The sequence below is a fragment of the Phalacrocorax aristotelis genome, chromosome 2 (genome assembly GCF_949628215.1).
Source record: "Phalacrocorax aristotelis chromosome 2, bGulAri2.1, whole genome shotgun sequence".
Classification (NCBI taxonomy): Eukaryota; Metazoa; Chordata; class Aves; order Suliformes; family Phalacrocoracidae; genus Phalacrocorax; species Phalacrocorax aristotelis.
In genome coordinates this window covers 115,479,850-115,495,477 of record NC_134277.1, presented here as the reverse complement: position 1 = coordinate 115,495,477, position 15,628 = coordinate 115,479,850, and the positions used below count along the sequence as shown (strand labels likewise).

The 15,628-nt window shown below is 41.8% G+C and overlaps 1 protein-coding gene across 2 annotated transcripts; it reads left to right on the top strand.

The window, feature by feature from the left end:
* The first annotated feature begins 5,285 nt into the window (after positions 1 to 5,285).
* On the top strand, positions 5,286 to 15,114 carry TYMS (thymidylate synthetase). Of its 2 annotated transcripts, XM_075084781.1 has the most exons (8): positions 5,286 to 5,612; positions 6,343 to 6,416; positions 7,598 to 7,772; positions 7,888 to 7,956; positions 9,625 to 9,726; positions 10,631 to 10,806; positions 12,236 to 12,307; positions 13,224 to 15,114. In XM_075084781.1, exons 1-8 carry the CDS (start codon positions 5,441 to 5,443, stop codon positions 13,359 to 13,361), a joined length of 978 nt encoding a protein of 325 aa, XP_074940882.1. In that variant the 5' UTR covers positions 5,286 to 5,440; the 3' UTR covers positions 13,362 to 15,114. The 2 variants fall into 2 exon arrangements, with proteins under 2 accessions (XP_074940882.1, XP_074940881.1); XM_075084780.1 differs by lacking the exon at positions 7,888 to 7,956 and having other exon boundaries at positions 5,313 to 5,612.
* The last annotated feature ends 514 nt before the right edge of the window (positions 15,115 to 15,628 follow it).

Sequence of the window (15,628 nt, the reverse complement as noted above, 5' to 3'; positions counted from 1 at the left end):
TTTGTAACCAGCTTCATAGAAACAGCTTACAGAGGCCTCTCTCCACGCTTAAGAGAATTCCAGATGGAGAGGGAAGAACCAGGCAGAGAGGCAGGGGAAACGATGCTTCATAGTCTCTAATCCCACGGGGAATCTCCAGGAAAGACAGGGTGGTTTCAGGTGGCATCATGCTGCTGTGGGGCTAGCCAGCCACCTGGGGAAACCCAGGGGGTTCTGGGGTGCAGAGCTCTGGTGGCCTCCGACTCTCACAGTTGGCTCTGCCAGGACCAGAACCACAGAAGGAGCAAGACCTACAGGCAAGTCACTGCAGTGTCCCCCCATTTTTCTGAGGAGGCACTAAATTTGGACATGGCTCCTCTTTAGGTCATGGGTGTCTGATATCCTCATCACAGCAAATAAAGCGTGACATGAATGCACACAGAAGTCTCAGAAGGCACGTAAAAAGGATTCAACATTAATGAAGTAGATGAATAAAAGAAAATTTCAGCATTTTATATTGACTCTGGTTATTCTTTTGAGGTCAGACTCACAGTTTTTAAACAGATGAAAGAAATCACTTCCACTCGAGAGGCTGAGGAGGGCTGCACAATTTAGACAGAATATAATAAGCCTCACCATGAACTTTGATTAGGTAAATATTGGTGAAATTATGTGCATATTTAAAACAGAAACTTCTAAAAAGTATTTATAAACATATACAATAAAATGTTCAGCAGAGTTTCTCTACAGTTTTTCTTCACGATTCTCTGTAATTTATGTGCAGTTATTGATGATATATACTACTTCAGATAACGTAAGACTAATCTTTAAGGCCTAATGTGACCATATGAATTTCTTTGGCCTGATTATGATAGCCTGGATCTTAGTCTGAGTCTCCTGTGCAACATATCTCGTGTAGCCATTTCATACCCGAGAAAAGTAAGTGGTATTAATTTCCAAATCACAATACTATTCTATGTTCAGTTTGCACAACAGACTCAGGGTACATGAGAGCGTGATGAAAGCAAAGAGTTAAAACTCAGAAAGATCTACAAGAAGGGAAAAACAGGGAAAAGAAAAAGATCTGTTTCAGTATGTTTTTAACGTCTTGTATGTTTCTACGGAAGGGCACTGATACATTCCCCATACACTTATTTTTCTAACATTTTTTTCTCAGTCCAAAACCAAAATGCTTAATCAAATTATTTTTTTTCTCCTAGGAAAGAAGATGCGTGAGATCTTTCTTCCTGAAATTCAGTATATACTCCTTAAGTGAAATACCCCTCAGCTCAATGTACAGCTAATTGTTAAATGACTATGGTCAAAATAGCTGCATAAAAATAAAATTTTGCTTAGTAAATACCGTGACATATGAGCTAGCAACTGAAGACTGCAGAAATCTTTTAATTCAAAGCCAAATTCAAATCCAAATCCATTTTAATATTCATTTATTTAAATAAAATGTTATTTATGTTGTAAATTAGGTAATCTTTGATAACCAGCTATGGCCCTGGTTATGCAAAGATTTAAGGAAATAATCAGCTGTAAGCATACAAATAATTCCTACTTGCATACTTAAATTCAAGCACATTCTTAAGCCTTTCCAAGATTGGTCCCTACAGATGTTGCACATTCAGCTAAGTCTGAATCAACCAGATTTCCATATGCATGTAGCATATTATTTTCCAATGAAAATGTTCCATTTCTTCTTGTAGTTGCTTTTGATGTTTATCATGTACATTAAATGACTTTTCTGAATATGCAGTAATGAGTAAGTCTTTGCCTTTGGCATTTCTTACTTGTAGTTTGCCTCTGGATTCATAATTAACAGGGAATCCTTTATCAGAAAAGATGTTTGGGTTTTTTTCCTAAATTATATACATTAGCTTGCAATGGTATTTGCAAATACTAGTACTAAATTATAAAGGTTAAGAACTGATATATCTCTCAGTAAGAAGCAGAATTCTAAGTGATTTGGTTTCATTTGCTGTGCCTGGCATTTCTAAGCATTTTTTGCACATTTATAGTCACCATTTCCAACTGTATCTCTGCTAAATATATGTATGCATTTCTAAGTGTACAAAACCATCTATATTAGATACAACTATAGAAAAATAACCATACCCTAATTATCACAGAATCACAGAATCCCAGGTTGGAAGGGACCTCAGGGATCACCTAGTCCAACCTTTCTGGGAAGAGCACAGTCTAGAAAAGATGGCCCAGCACCCTGTCCAGCCGACTCTTGAAGGTGTCCAACGTGGCTGAATCAACCACTTCCCTGGGGAGATTATTCCAGTGGTGACTGTCCTCACTGTGAAAAATTTCCCTCTCATGTCCAATCGGAATCTCCCCAAGATCAATTTGTGTCCATTCCCCCTTGTCTTCTCCATGTGGCTCCTTGTAAAAAGGGAGTCTCCATCTTCTTTGTAGCTACCCCTTAAGTTCTGGTACATGGTGATGAGATCCCCTCTGAGCCTCCTTTTCTCAAGGCTGAACAAACCCAGCTCTCCCAGCCTATCCTCGTATGGCAGCTTCCCAGACCTTTGATCATCTTGGTGGCCCTTCTTGGGACCCCTTCCAGCCTGTCCACATTCTTTTTGTATAGAAGGGGCCAGAACTGTACACAGTACTCCTGGTGTGGCCTGACGAGCACTGAGTAGAGCAGGATAATGACTTCTTTCTCTCTGCTGGTGATGCCCTTTTTGATGCAACCCAGCATCCTGTTGGCCTTCTTGGCCGCAGCAGCACACTGTTCGCTCATGTTGAGCTTCCTGTCCACCAGGACCCCCAGGTCCCTTTCCCCAGAGCTGCTCTCCAGCCAGGTGGACCCCAGGCTGTGCTGCACTCCCGGATTATGTTTTCCCAGGTACATGATCTTACACTTCTCCTTGTTGAACTTCATAAGGTTCTTGCTGGCCCACTCTTCCAGCCTATCCAGATCTCACTGCAGAACAGCTCTGCCTTCTGGAGTGTCTACTTCCCCACTCAACTTGGTGTCATCAGCAAACTTCATCAGGCTACACTTGATGCCGTTATCCAGATCACTTATAAAGATGTTGAATAACGTTGGGCCCAATATCGATCCCTGGGGGACTCCACTACTGACAGGTTACCATACTTTTTCCTTTATTTCTATACATGCAAATAAGTATACACATTTATACAAGAAAAAGACCATTTCATTGTTTTAATTAGTGGGAAAGATAGGTTTTCCTGCCTGCAGTAAGAAGTAGAATTTTCTAGTCCACTTTGTAGTCTATTTCTAGTTCCATTCAATATCCATTATACATGCCTGTTTTACAGACTCCTAATCATGAGAGATTAGCAGTCATAACACCTGTAACCACACCAGTTGTCAGAAAGTTGGGCTTTATCTGAGAGATAAGTGACACTCTCATAACGCTTGACTTAGAAGATATACTAACAAAGAAACAGAATCATAGAATCATAGAATCCTTTGGGTTGGAAAGGACATTTAGAGGCCATCTAGTCCAACCCCCTGCAGTGAGCAGGGACATCCCCAACTAGATCAGGTTGCTCAGAGCCCTGTCCAACCTGACCTTGAACGTTTGCAGGGATGGGGCCTCCACTACCTCTCGTGGCAACCTGTTCTGGAACTTCACCACCCTCATTGTACAAAATTTCTTCCATATATCCAGACTAAATCTACCCTCCTTTATTTTAAAACCATTACCCCTTGTCCAGTCACAACAGACCTTTCTAAAAAGATTGTCCCCATCTTTCCTATAGTCCTCTTTAAGTATCGGAAGGTCTCCCCAGGGCCTACTCCTTCCCAGGCTGAACAACCCCAACTGTCTCAGCCTTTCTTCACAGGAGGGGTGCTCCAGCCCTCGGATCATTTTTGTCACCCTCCTCTGGACCCACTCCAACTGGTCCAGTGCTCAGGGCTCCAGAGCTGGATGCAGCGCTCCAGGTGGGGTCTCACCAGAGCGGAGTAGAGGGGCAGAATCACCTCCCTTGACCTGCTGGCCACGCTGCTTTTGATGCAGCCCAGGATACAGTTGGCTTTCTGGGCTGTAAGCACACATTGTTGGCTTGTGTCCAGCTTTTCATCCACCAGTACCCCCAAGTCCTCCGGGCTGCTCTCAACCCCTTCATCCCCCTGCCCCAACCCAGATGTACGACCTTGCACTTGGCCTTGTTGAACCTCATGAGGTTCTCATAGGCTCACCTCTCCAGCTTGTCCAGGTCTCTTCGGATGACATCCTGTCCTTCTGGCATGTCAATTGCACCACTCAGCTTGGTGTCATCTGCAAACTTGCTGAGGGTACACAGGACCTCGCTATGTCATTGATGAAAATATTAAACAGCACTGGTCCCAGTACAGACCCCTGAGGGACACCACTTTTCACCGGCCTCCATTTGGACATCAAGCCATTGACCACTACCCTCTGGATGCAACCATCCAACCAATTCCTTATCCACCGAACAGTCCACCCATCAAATCCTTATCTCCCCAATTTAGAGAGATGGATGTTGTGGGGGACCATGTCAAAGGCTTTACGGAAGTCCAGACATATGACATCCATAGCTCTTCCCTTGTCTACTGATCCAGTCACTCCATCATAGAAGGCCACTAGGTTGGTCAGGAAGGACTTGCCCTTGGTGAAGCCATGCTGGCTGCCTCAGATCACCTCCCTGTGCCTTAGCATAGCTTCTAGGAGGATCTGTTCCATGATCTTCCCAGGCACAGAGGTGAGGCTGACAGGTTGGTAGCTCCCCTGGTCCTCCTTTCTACCCTTTCTAAAGATGGCCACAATGTTTCCCTTCTTCTTGTCCCCAGGGACTTCACCTGACTGCCATGACTTTTCAAATATTATGATGAGTATATAAATATTATGGAGAGTAAATAGTCAGGGATGAGTCAGTTTGTTTTGACTAACAGAGCGATACCTGGAAAATGTTCAGAGGACACCACGTTAGGAGCAGAATGAGGAAAGATCAGTGTGTTTCGGTGCACAGGCGTGGGTTAGGTGCTCGGGACAGCCCTCTGTCAGGGACAAGCCCCGTGCAGGGCCAGGGAGGGGGGCTGGGGAGGTTCTCCAGCGTAAGGCGAGGGAGTTCACATGGGCAGCAAGGGAGCGGACACGGGCCACCCGCCTCAGCGCGGCCGTGCCGTGGGGCTGTCCCATGCCCCGCCTGGCCTCTCCAGGTCCCCTCCGGCGGTGCCGTGGGCGCCGCAGCTGCCCGCCCGGGACCGAGACAGGACGCTGCGGGGCTGACGGGCCCTGGGGGAGGGAAGGGGAAGGGGAAGGGGAAGAGGAAGGGAAAGGAGGAGGCGGTGACACCCCGCTCCGCCCGCCCCTCGGCGCCGCTTGGCGGGAAGGGCCTCGCTTTGGCGGGCTCGGAGGAGAGGCGGCCGGCGGGAAGGGGACAGCCGGGCAGCCGCAGCCCACCCCGGCGCGCAGGGAGCAGCTCCGGGCACCTCTCCCCCACCATGCCTGCCGAGGGGGAGGTGCCGAGCGCGGCGGCCGCCGGCCCGGAGTCCGGCGAGCTGCAGTACCTGCGGCAGGTCCGGCACATCCTGCAGCACGGCCACCGAAAGGAGGATCGCACGGGCACCGGCACCATCTCCGTCTTCGGCATGCAGGCGCGGTACAGCCTGAGAGGTCGGCACCGCCGGGACCCGCGGCCCCCGCCCCGGCCCGCTACTGCTGCCCGCCGCGGCTTCAGGGGTCGCCACCCTGCACCGGGGCGGGGGGAGGGCCGCCATCTTCTTCCCCGAGCTGTCCCGCTCCCGCCCGCTGAGAGCGAGACCTCCCCCGCTTAGGGCCGGGGCTAGTACCCGCTGTAGGGGGCTCTGGAGGGGTTTAGCTCTGTACCGCCAGCTCCTTTGCGCTCTCCCTGCCCGCCAGCCTGCGGCAGTTCGGACCCTCTCCCTCGGTCCAGCAGCCAGGCCCGGCCCGGCCACAGCTGCCACCTGGTGAAAAAACGGCAAAGATATTAAAATAACCTGTCCCGGACCTTCCTGTCATTCATGCATAGTAGGAAGGATGGTTTGTGAAATAGCTAGATTTGCCAATAATTTAATCTTAAGCTTCCACTTTCCGTTACAAATGCCAACGCATACCTCCGTGCGCTGCGCCGCGGCGTCCTCATGCAGTTCATCAAAGTCCCAAGGGGTGATTCATCTTCCCCCGCTGTCCAGGAAAATAAAAGTCACGTTCCTGTTTTCCTTGGTCTGAATATGAGTATTACGCATCCTTTGCCACCTTCTTACTTCATAGCCAAACCTCTGAATGTCAGAGGGTGGCGTAATCCTTTTATGTGGAGAAAAACCTAAGTTGGGTCACCCTGACAAATGGCTGGCACCTCTGACACTCTGAAACACTTTTTCAGATCAGTTTCCACTGCTAACAACGAAGAGGGTATTCTGGAAAGGAGTGCTGGAGGAGCTGCTGTGGTTCATCAAGGTTCTGTATTTGGATGTCCCTGCGGGTGGTGTGCCTGAGAGTGGTATCAACAGAACAAACTAGTGTGGAGTGGATTAAGGAATTTGGCATAACTTGCAGGTGCTTCTGTTAGTGTGACAGAAGTGCAACCACCGAATATTTTGACTACACATGGAAGGCCATTACCATTCTATTCATTTTAGTGGAGCCTATTATTACCAATCAGAAGAGTTCTTCTGTCCCTTTTTAAGAGAAATAGTCTGAAATAGTGACACCTTTAGGCAATTTGCATATACCTCACAGTTGTAAAGCCTAATACAGTCTCTTTTATTAGTGTTTGAATAAGACATAGTAAGTAGATTGTAGGCAATTTAATGATCCACTTTTTAATATTGAGATAACTTTTATTGATTTGAACAGAAACGAGCAGTGCAGAACTGCAGATCAAGTAAGACTGATGTAAACACTAGGCTTTTTAGTAGCAAAAACCTGAGATCTAATAGAGCTGATAGTGTAGTTAGAGTATTAAAATTCAACTGTAGATAATACAATATAAGTGTTCCTTTATATGTTGTGACATTGTGCAGGTATGGGAAAGTCTGTCTAACCATTTTCTAGATAGCAGGACTCAAATATACATTCATTTTTTAAAGTATCTTTTTTCAAATATAAAAGAATGGGCACTCTCCAAAACAGGACACTTTCTTTGTTGGATTTTTGAGTGTGCTGATTTGGACATGTTGCAGAACTCTGTGAGATTTCTCTGGGTCATATTGTCATATTTGTCATTTTAACAAAAGAATTTTTGAGACCTTAAGCTCATTATTGGTGGCAAAGACAATGCCTAGGCTTAAATTTTTTGTTTGTTTACTTTTATCCATCTCTAAAGTAAAACCTTGTTAAATGTGCATATGAAATGATATACCACAGTTAACCTTGAGACTGTACTGTTTGTACATTCACAAAGTCAGAAGAATCCTGAGTTAAGTAACAGCAGTATGGCACTTCAAACCTCATCCTAGTATGTTTCTCAAATTTTATTCTGTCCATATGCAAGAACCTCATCCAGTACATTAATCAGACCGTTCATCCTTTATAAGTGGAGAAATGCTGTAGACTAGCAAAGGTTAATACAGCTGTTTCAAATCATGTCCTTTGTGTTGGGGTTAGGATGTAGATTTCTTGCTGTCTGTGTTTTATAGGGTTCTACAAATGCCAAAGAGCTCTCTGCCAAGGGTGTGAAGATTTGGGATGCTAATGGATCGCGTGAGTTCCTGGATAAGCAGGGTTTCAGCACCAGAGAGGAGGGGGATTTGGGGCCAGTTTATGGTTTCCAGTGGAGGCACTTTGGAGCAGAATACAAAGATATGCACACAGGTAATCACGTACAAATACAGTCTTGATTGCTTAGTGAGATGACTATGGCACCTCTCTTCCAGAACACCAATGCAGGGTCCTAATTTCCGTTATGTGATTGTGCTGCTAAGAACAGATGTTGGTGCACTACATTCATTGGAGACTGTGGAAGAGAAAGATTCCTCCATTCTGCAGCTGGAACAAAGTAGGATATCCATAGCTCATGATGCTGTGCACAGAATAGCTGTAAGAAGTTACGATGTGATGCAGTACCTGTTGGTATTGTTTTCAGTGTAACTGGTTAACTTACTCCAAAGTGTCTTGATGACTCTTTTCTAAGTCACTGAAGGAGAGGTTGTACAAAAAGTTTAGAGGACTGCCATTAAAAAAAAGAGTCATAAAAGATTGTCCCTTTCTGGGTGGTGTGATTTTTTAATTCAGTATAACAACATGGTTCATTATGTTTTTCCTCTTGTTTTTTGTCAATACAGTCTCAAAGTTCACATTCGTTCCAGATATTAGGCTTAGTATTGGCATGTTGACCGCTGGCAGAACACAGTTTTATGCTAACACAAGTGATGCAAATTGTGAACTGACACATCTAAAAACTTACTAAAATGTTTCACCATTCCTGAACTTAAAAGGTCTGAGGCATAACATAGCTTGGAAAAAATGAACAAGATAAATTCATATAGGTTTCATTACTAATAGATTTCCTTAAAATACATTACTAATGCGTAGGTAATTAGCTTCAAGAACTGACATAACCATTTGAAAAAGCTTCTGGCAGAGTATTGCTGGCAGAATAATTCCCTGAGGTGCTAATTATGTATTACTACCTTGTTTGCCAGCTTGGGTGTCCCTATAACCGTAATTTGGTGTTGCTTTGCGATAGGAGTTATTAGAAAAAATCAGTTACCAGCAATGCTGATTCACTGGCATGAGTCAGAACAATGAGTGACAACTAATCACTCTTCTATTCTGGAACCCAATCTAATGTTCAGTTAATTCCAGTGAATTTCTTGATATATCCGGTATTAAACCTAAAAATCAGCTTGCGAGCGTCATTGGGTGAAATGTAATATCCTGTGCTATACATGATTAAAGTTCCCTTCTGGCACTGAATGCTGTGGAAATTTGGTTTTCATACAGGACCGTGTGAATGCTGGATGGATGCGTTTATTCATCTGTCAGAAACTTTCTCCTTTTGAGCATGCAAAGAATGCCAACACCCCATGTAACTGGTCTGGGCATTTTTTTTTTTTTTTTTTTTTATTTTTTTAAGAAGCACTGTAGCATGCAAGTTTAACATCTAGAAGGGCATCTTAATCCAGAAATGCAATAAGCAAACTACTTTAAATACCCGAAATGACTAGGTGGTGATATCTTGCCCATTCCAGTACAGCTTTTGTCCTATTTAGGTAACAAGTCATTATGAATTATTAAGTAACATGCTTTGTTCAGTTAATTTTTTTGTATTGCAACTTTTGTTTCCTGGGATGTAGTGTTTATGCAGACTTCTTATTCTTAAAAAATCTCTAGTTATTGAGTCTTGGAATAAAGTGTTTGGAATAAATAGGAATGGTTCTATTTCAGTGGGTGCTAAAGGTACTCAAAGCACACAAAAGAGATTGAGGGGCACACGAAAATACAATAATGAGAATTTCGCAAACCTTAGAGCACCCTAAGGAAGACCAAGAATAACCTACATTTGGAGGGTGTCAACTGATAAATTTAATCACTTTCAAAATTACAATAAAATCTTCAGAGGTTGTCACTGGGGTCACTGTTCAATGGGGTGTGTGCTGGGCTTTAAAAAAAAATCACAACTTGAACCTGTCTGTTTTAGATCTTATTTGGTATCTTTCTTCAGATTATTCCAACCAAGGAGTTGATCAGTTGCAAAAAGTGATTGAAACGATCAAAACCAACCCAGATGACAGAAGAATCATTATATGTGCTTGGAATCCCAAAGGTATTGAACAGCAGACTTTAAGTGAATGCAGTTGCACATTATCTTACGTATGCTAAACTATGTTCTAATCCTGTGTCAACAGTCAGTTCCATTTGGTGTCCTTGCAACTTAACAAAAGACTTAAAACTGGGGAACAAAAATGTTATTTGCATTGTAATCACCTCCTTGAACATAGGTTGTCTAGATAGCCATTCACTCTGTAGGGCTACTTCTAAATAAGAGCTAGTTAACTTCAGCAGCAGTAGGGCTGTGCACAAAAAAATCACCCAGCATTTTCCACTCGTGTCTCTGAAAGGGGACTCCACTTGCTGTTGCTGTTATTTTTAAGGTTAAACATTCTCAGATACCAGGAGATACCTGGTTAAAGTTTTCCTTACGTAGCTGTAAATGCACTATCTGCACTTTTAAGTGTAGATAAACACTCAAGAGATCTTTTGTTTTCTGATTATCATTTTTTTATTGATCATTACATTTATATCTCAACAAACAGTAAAGGCACGTTGCAATGGGAAGAGAGTAAGATGAAGCAGGTGGAAGTTGCTTTAGGGTACACAGTTAATTTTACTCTTAATTTCTTCCTTTAGAGAAATCAACTGTCTCACTGAGGTGAGTAAAATTGAACTGCTGTGCAGTATGTTGGCATAAATCTGTTCTGTGGAATATCTGTTTATGACTTTTTTGGTCATACAGCCCAGGAGACAGCTTGTCATGACCCAGACTTAATTACTTAGGCAGCAGGTGCTTTTGAACAAGAGAAAAAGCGACAGAATGATAGTGCAGTTGGATTTTTACTGTCTACTATATCTCATTAAATGGTTGTTCAGGTTTTCCATCTTCTACATTTTTAACACACTAATGTGGTTATGATTGTTTTTCCCTCTCCTTCTTTTACTACAATTTCTAGATATTTCTCTGATGGCTTTGCCTCCATGCCATGCTCTTTGCCAGTTCTATGTTCTAAATGGTGAATTGTCGTGCCAACTCTATCAGAGGTCTGGAGATATGGGACTGGGAGTGCCTTTCAATATTGCCAGCTATTCACTGCTTACATACATGATTGCCCATGTCACGGGGCTAAAGGTAGGCTACTTAATCGTTTTACTTAATCTTGTCTGAGAATTGAGGGTCCAGAAGATAAGATTCTTCATGTCATGTCCAAGAAAAACTGGAATGAATGTGCTGTTCAGAATCTTGCTGAAATGTATGTAAGAAAGGGCCCTGTGTATTTACTGTGAATTGTTTCTGGTCTGCATGGGCAGTTAGGATTAGCAATGTAAGAATTCTTAAATTCAGGTCAAACAGACAGAAGATCCTCCAGGTCTTTTTAACTGAATGTGTCAAAACCGACCTGTTCCACTAGTCTACTTCTTAGAAATCTGAACTGAGCACTTGTCCTTATGGGATAATAACATACAAGTGATTAAATCTTGTAGCATGCATTTTTTATTGGAAGTGAACAGTAGCTTAGCGGTTGCTCTCAAGGTTCCAGTTTGGATATTTTGCCCACCTAACTTCCAGCTATCATTTCAGTTGGGTATTTTTTTCATTTCCTCCTGTAGATGATCATGTAGAGCAGTAGTATGTGCTCAGATAGCTACTGCCCTGACTCCAGAGCTGTATGTTGTAACTTGGCAGAGTAACTTAAATGCACCACAACCTTGTACAAATGAAACCCCCTTTTCTTTAGAGTATATGAAAAATTATACTAGCAAGGACATTTGGGCCTGATTGTCCTGCTACCAGCAGCATGAAGGGGAACTTAAAAAAGAGTAGTAGGGAAGAATCAGACTTCACAGCAATTGCGGACATATCTAAGAAAAATAGGCCAAGGTACTAGGAAAAGTGAAGTTTAAGATTATGTCCATAAAGCAGCTGTTGCCTCTCAGCCACTTCTTCTCTCAGCTTTGGTCGTTTTTAGCATGATATATCCAAGGGGTCACTGGTCTTAGGCCAGTAAAATAGCTGATAAGACTTACCTAAGTTAAATTAGATTGCTCGGGGGCTGCTAAGTCACAGAACTTGCAAGCTTGCAAAACCCATCTGGGTGCTTCATAAGTGCTTTGGGGTTCAGCCTGTGACTGACACCTCCACTGCCACAAACTACACTGTTTAGTAGTGTCTAAGACAACTAGTTTGAAACCAATTTTGGCAAGTCCTACTTATTAGAAGTGGAGTGGAAAAGCTGGATGTCACTGCCCCATCTGTTTTCATCTTGGTGAGCAGATTAGTAGTGCTCAATTAATTTACCGAAGCTATTATCCTAGCAGGATTTCAAAGATAAATTTTTTTGTAAGTTACTGGAAATTTCATTATATTTTTCATTAACTGTGCATTAGTCTGGGAAGATAGTGTCCTTTGAAGCTTGCAAGGATGTCTTCACAATCCAGTCCAGTACAGAATTCCAGACTAGATGCAAGATGCTAAGAATCAATACTTGTAGACATGGTAATGTTTTGCTTTCTTGAAACCTGACTATTTGAAGACCATGTGTATCCTCCTTTCTCTTCAGCCTGGAGAGTTCATACACACGTTAGGAGATGCTCACATATATCTGAATCATGTGGAACCTCTAAAAGTTCAAGTAAGTACTTACTCTGTATTCTCATAACCTTTTATGTTCCACAATGCTTATCCAATACAAAGTTATCTTGGTATTATAAATATGATTTTTCAAATACTAATTTGTGTGGCTTTTTCTTCTCATTTCTACCCTAATAATTGTAGTACCTTAACCTCTGTTCAACTCAGGTTGCAAACAGAAATACAGTGCAAACATGATTGAGAGGTACATCAGTATACTATTATAGAACCAAGGTAGAGATCCGGAATCTGTACCCTTACTTTTAATTCATCATTCCAAATCTGTAGGAAACCATTCCACCTAATAGAGATAAACACAAAATAAAATGTCTTTGTAGTATATCAGAAAAGGATAACATCAATTCACAGAGTTAATCAGTATTGCTCTTTGAATAAGGCTATATTTTCTTTAGGAAGTAATTTGTTCCAGTAGGAGCAAATCAGAATTGTGTTTCATTAGATCTAGCTTGGACTGAATGTCCTCACCATTCTTATGTTTCAAAACCATCCAGAGAACTAGTTATTGGTTTGGACCTGAATGTTCCTGTGAGAAACTGCAGCACGTTTCGTGCACATCTGGGTCAGAATTCCCAATTTAGTTTCCTCTGGATATAATCTAATCTGTAACTACCAGAATTGCTCTGCAAACTGAAGATGCTCGTAGTGCATTTGTATGATCAGGGAATCCACTTTAAAATTATGCTACTGCTGCCTATCAAAATACTAAAGCAGATTCCATCTAACTCTATTGTAATTTTCTTTTTTTTCTTTTTTTTTCCTTTGAGTTTAAGTCTTCCTGGGGAGGAGGGAAAATCTACATAGTGTAATCTGAATCAAAATTAATGAGATCTAATTTATTACACAGAATCTGTGGCTTCAAGTGTTTGCTTTATACAATAAGCTTGCTTTTATTTCAGCTTCAGAGGGAGCCAAGACCTTTCCCCAAACTCAGAATTCTTCGTAAGGTTGAAGATATCAGTGACTTTAAGGCAGAAGACTTTCAGGTTGAAGATTATAATCCTCATCCATCTATTAAAATGGAGATGGCTGTTTAGTGCTATAAACCAGCTTCTATTAATGTGGAAATGTGCCTAAGTAGTAAAGTAAGTACTCTTAAGTACTAAATGTATTTCAAGTTATGGAGTTTTTATATATTTTGGAAAGAGACATACTTCATTACTGAAAAAGAAGCAGGTGCTAGTAGACCAGTACTGCCTTCAGTACTAAACTGTAGTCATACAGAACAGGTGATTATTTTTTCCTGCTGTACTATGCAGATGCTAACCCAGTTTTAAGTTGCTAGTGAGATGCTTGTTTTCTACATATCGTTTCAGCTACCAGTGGCCACATCTATTTCCATTCAGTTACTATGTGTAAGTAGTGCTTGCTTACATGCTGTATTTAGTACTGAAAATAAGAACTTCTATGTATTATAGAGGGTTCATTCAAGGTTGTAGCAGTCTTTGTTCTAAAGAGTATATGTTTAATAAAGCTTTTTAAAAAAAAATCTTCTGGGAGGGGTGATGCATATTTAATTTTAGTACATTTGTTTATCGTTAGTAGTAAATAAGAGTTGGAAAGCAAAGGTAAATTCTGTTTGACTTGAGGATCTTAGAGGGTGAGATCTAGCGAGGAAAAACAAACTTCCCATGGTCTTCATAGATGAACCAGCAGGAAGGCAAAAAGTCTTAATGGAGCCTTGTCTGAAACACAACCTTTGCATAACAGCTCTGTATCAGCCGGTTTTTTTTGTTCCCCAACCGTACCCAAATGATGAATTTGATATAAATCAGAGCTGTAGTTAAACAGGGTTTACGAGATAGCATTAGTAATAATCCGTCTGTCATAATTTAAAGCTAGATCCCACAAACATATGGGCTAATTTTGCAGCCTGGAGCAGTGAAAGTTAGAGATAGTAGTATTTGTAGGATTAGAGTTTATTAATGAAATCTTAGCAGAATTCAGCTTTCCTCTCTCCTTACCCTTGCAACTTCTGCAGTAACTTCAGTCCTTATAGAACTCCTCTTCAGGAATTCAATTGTGAATAGATCTATGGTTAATATTCAGCCATAGCACATCCAGTACATGTTTGGACATGTGGAGAAATACATAATTAATTTGATTAACTGATTAATTTGATTAATTTTTAAATTTGGTAAACTGGTAAATATAATTGTAGACCTGTACAAATTGAGATAATTCTAAGAATTTAACAAACAGTGCGCTTTGATTCCATTCATTCAGGGGCCTGCATAAGAGGACTGTTCCACCTTTCTTAAACCAAACTGATCATAATTTTCAAAAGCATATTTTGCATCAAAATTTTTTGCAAACCTCATTATATTCATCCTCAGACTAAATTTTTTGTAGTGCCATGGCATGTACTCGAAAAGTAACTTCTTGTTCTCTTTTCCTGACATTTAGCCCAACAACAATTGCAGAAAATGGATGTCATTACCTTTTGTAAGTACATCAAATCCAAATAAGCGACTGCTTATTAGAGAGATTCTCCTTAGTATCTCCTGTAGTCCATCTTTCTTGAAAGAGATGATCAGGCTACGTGCTATTTCAGCTGAGATCATATGAGAAACTTGATACATGGGAGGATCAAACCTATCTTTCTGAGGCTGCATTAAATGGACACTCAGTAGCCAACCTGTAGTTAAATACACTTGGGTCTTACCTTCTTTCAAATTACTGAACTCACAGATAGTAGCGGTATTCTTGTTACTAGAATTCTTGTTACTAGAATTCTTGTTACTAGACCTGAAAGCCATATCACATGCTCCTTCTAATAAATTTCACCTCAGCTCTACTAGTCTTGTATTTTAAAGTCACCTATCACAGAATCACAGGTTGGAAGGGACCTCAGGGATCATCAAGTCCAACCTTTCTAGGAAGAGCACAGTCTAGACAAGATGGCCCAGCGCCCTGTCCAGCTGAATCTTGAAAGTGTCCAATGTGGCCGAGTCAATCACGTCCCTGGGGAGATTATTCCAGTGGTGACTGTCCTCACTGTGAAAAATTTCTCTCTCGTGTCTGTCACGATCCACTGTTGGGTTGCACAATTTGGCAGAAGTTGAGCCCCCTTGCTTTCTAACCAACCTCAGACAATTCTGGGTGGCTAGGGGCGGCTGGGCTTAACTTCTGAGTGATGTTCAATTGGATGTGTTATCGTGACCAGGTTTGTTGTATTCTTGGGAACAGAATTAAGACTCAAAACGGAGTCAAGTGCCAAGTCACTTTGTTTGGCTGCCAACAAGTACACAAGAGAAAAGGAGAGAAAGAGGAAAAAAAAGGAAAAAGAGAGACAGACAGTTAC

Excerpts from the sequence above, each read along its gene's own strand:
- TYMS (XM_075084781.1), top strand. The coding sequence starts at position 5,441 with ATGCCTGCCGAGGGGGAGGTGCCGAGCGCGGCGGCCGCCGGCCCGGAG. Across the intron at positions 9,727-10,630 it reads ATGTGCTTGGAATCCCAAAG|ATATTTCTCTGATGGCTTTG; the intron begins GTATTGAACAGC and ends TACAATTTCTAG. Across the intron at positions 10,807-12,235 it reads CCCATGTCACGGGGCTAAAG|CCTGGAGAGTTCATACACAC; the intron begins GTAGGCTACTTA and ends CTTTCTCTTCAG.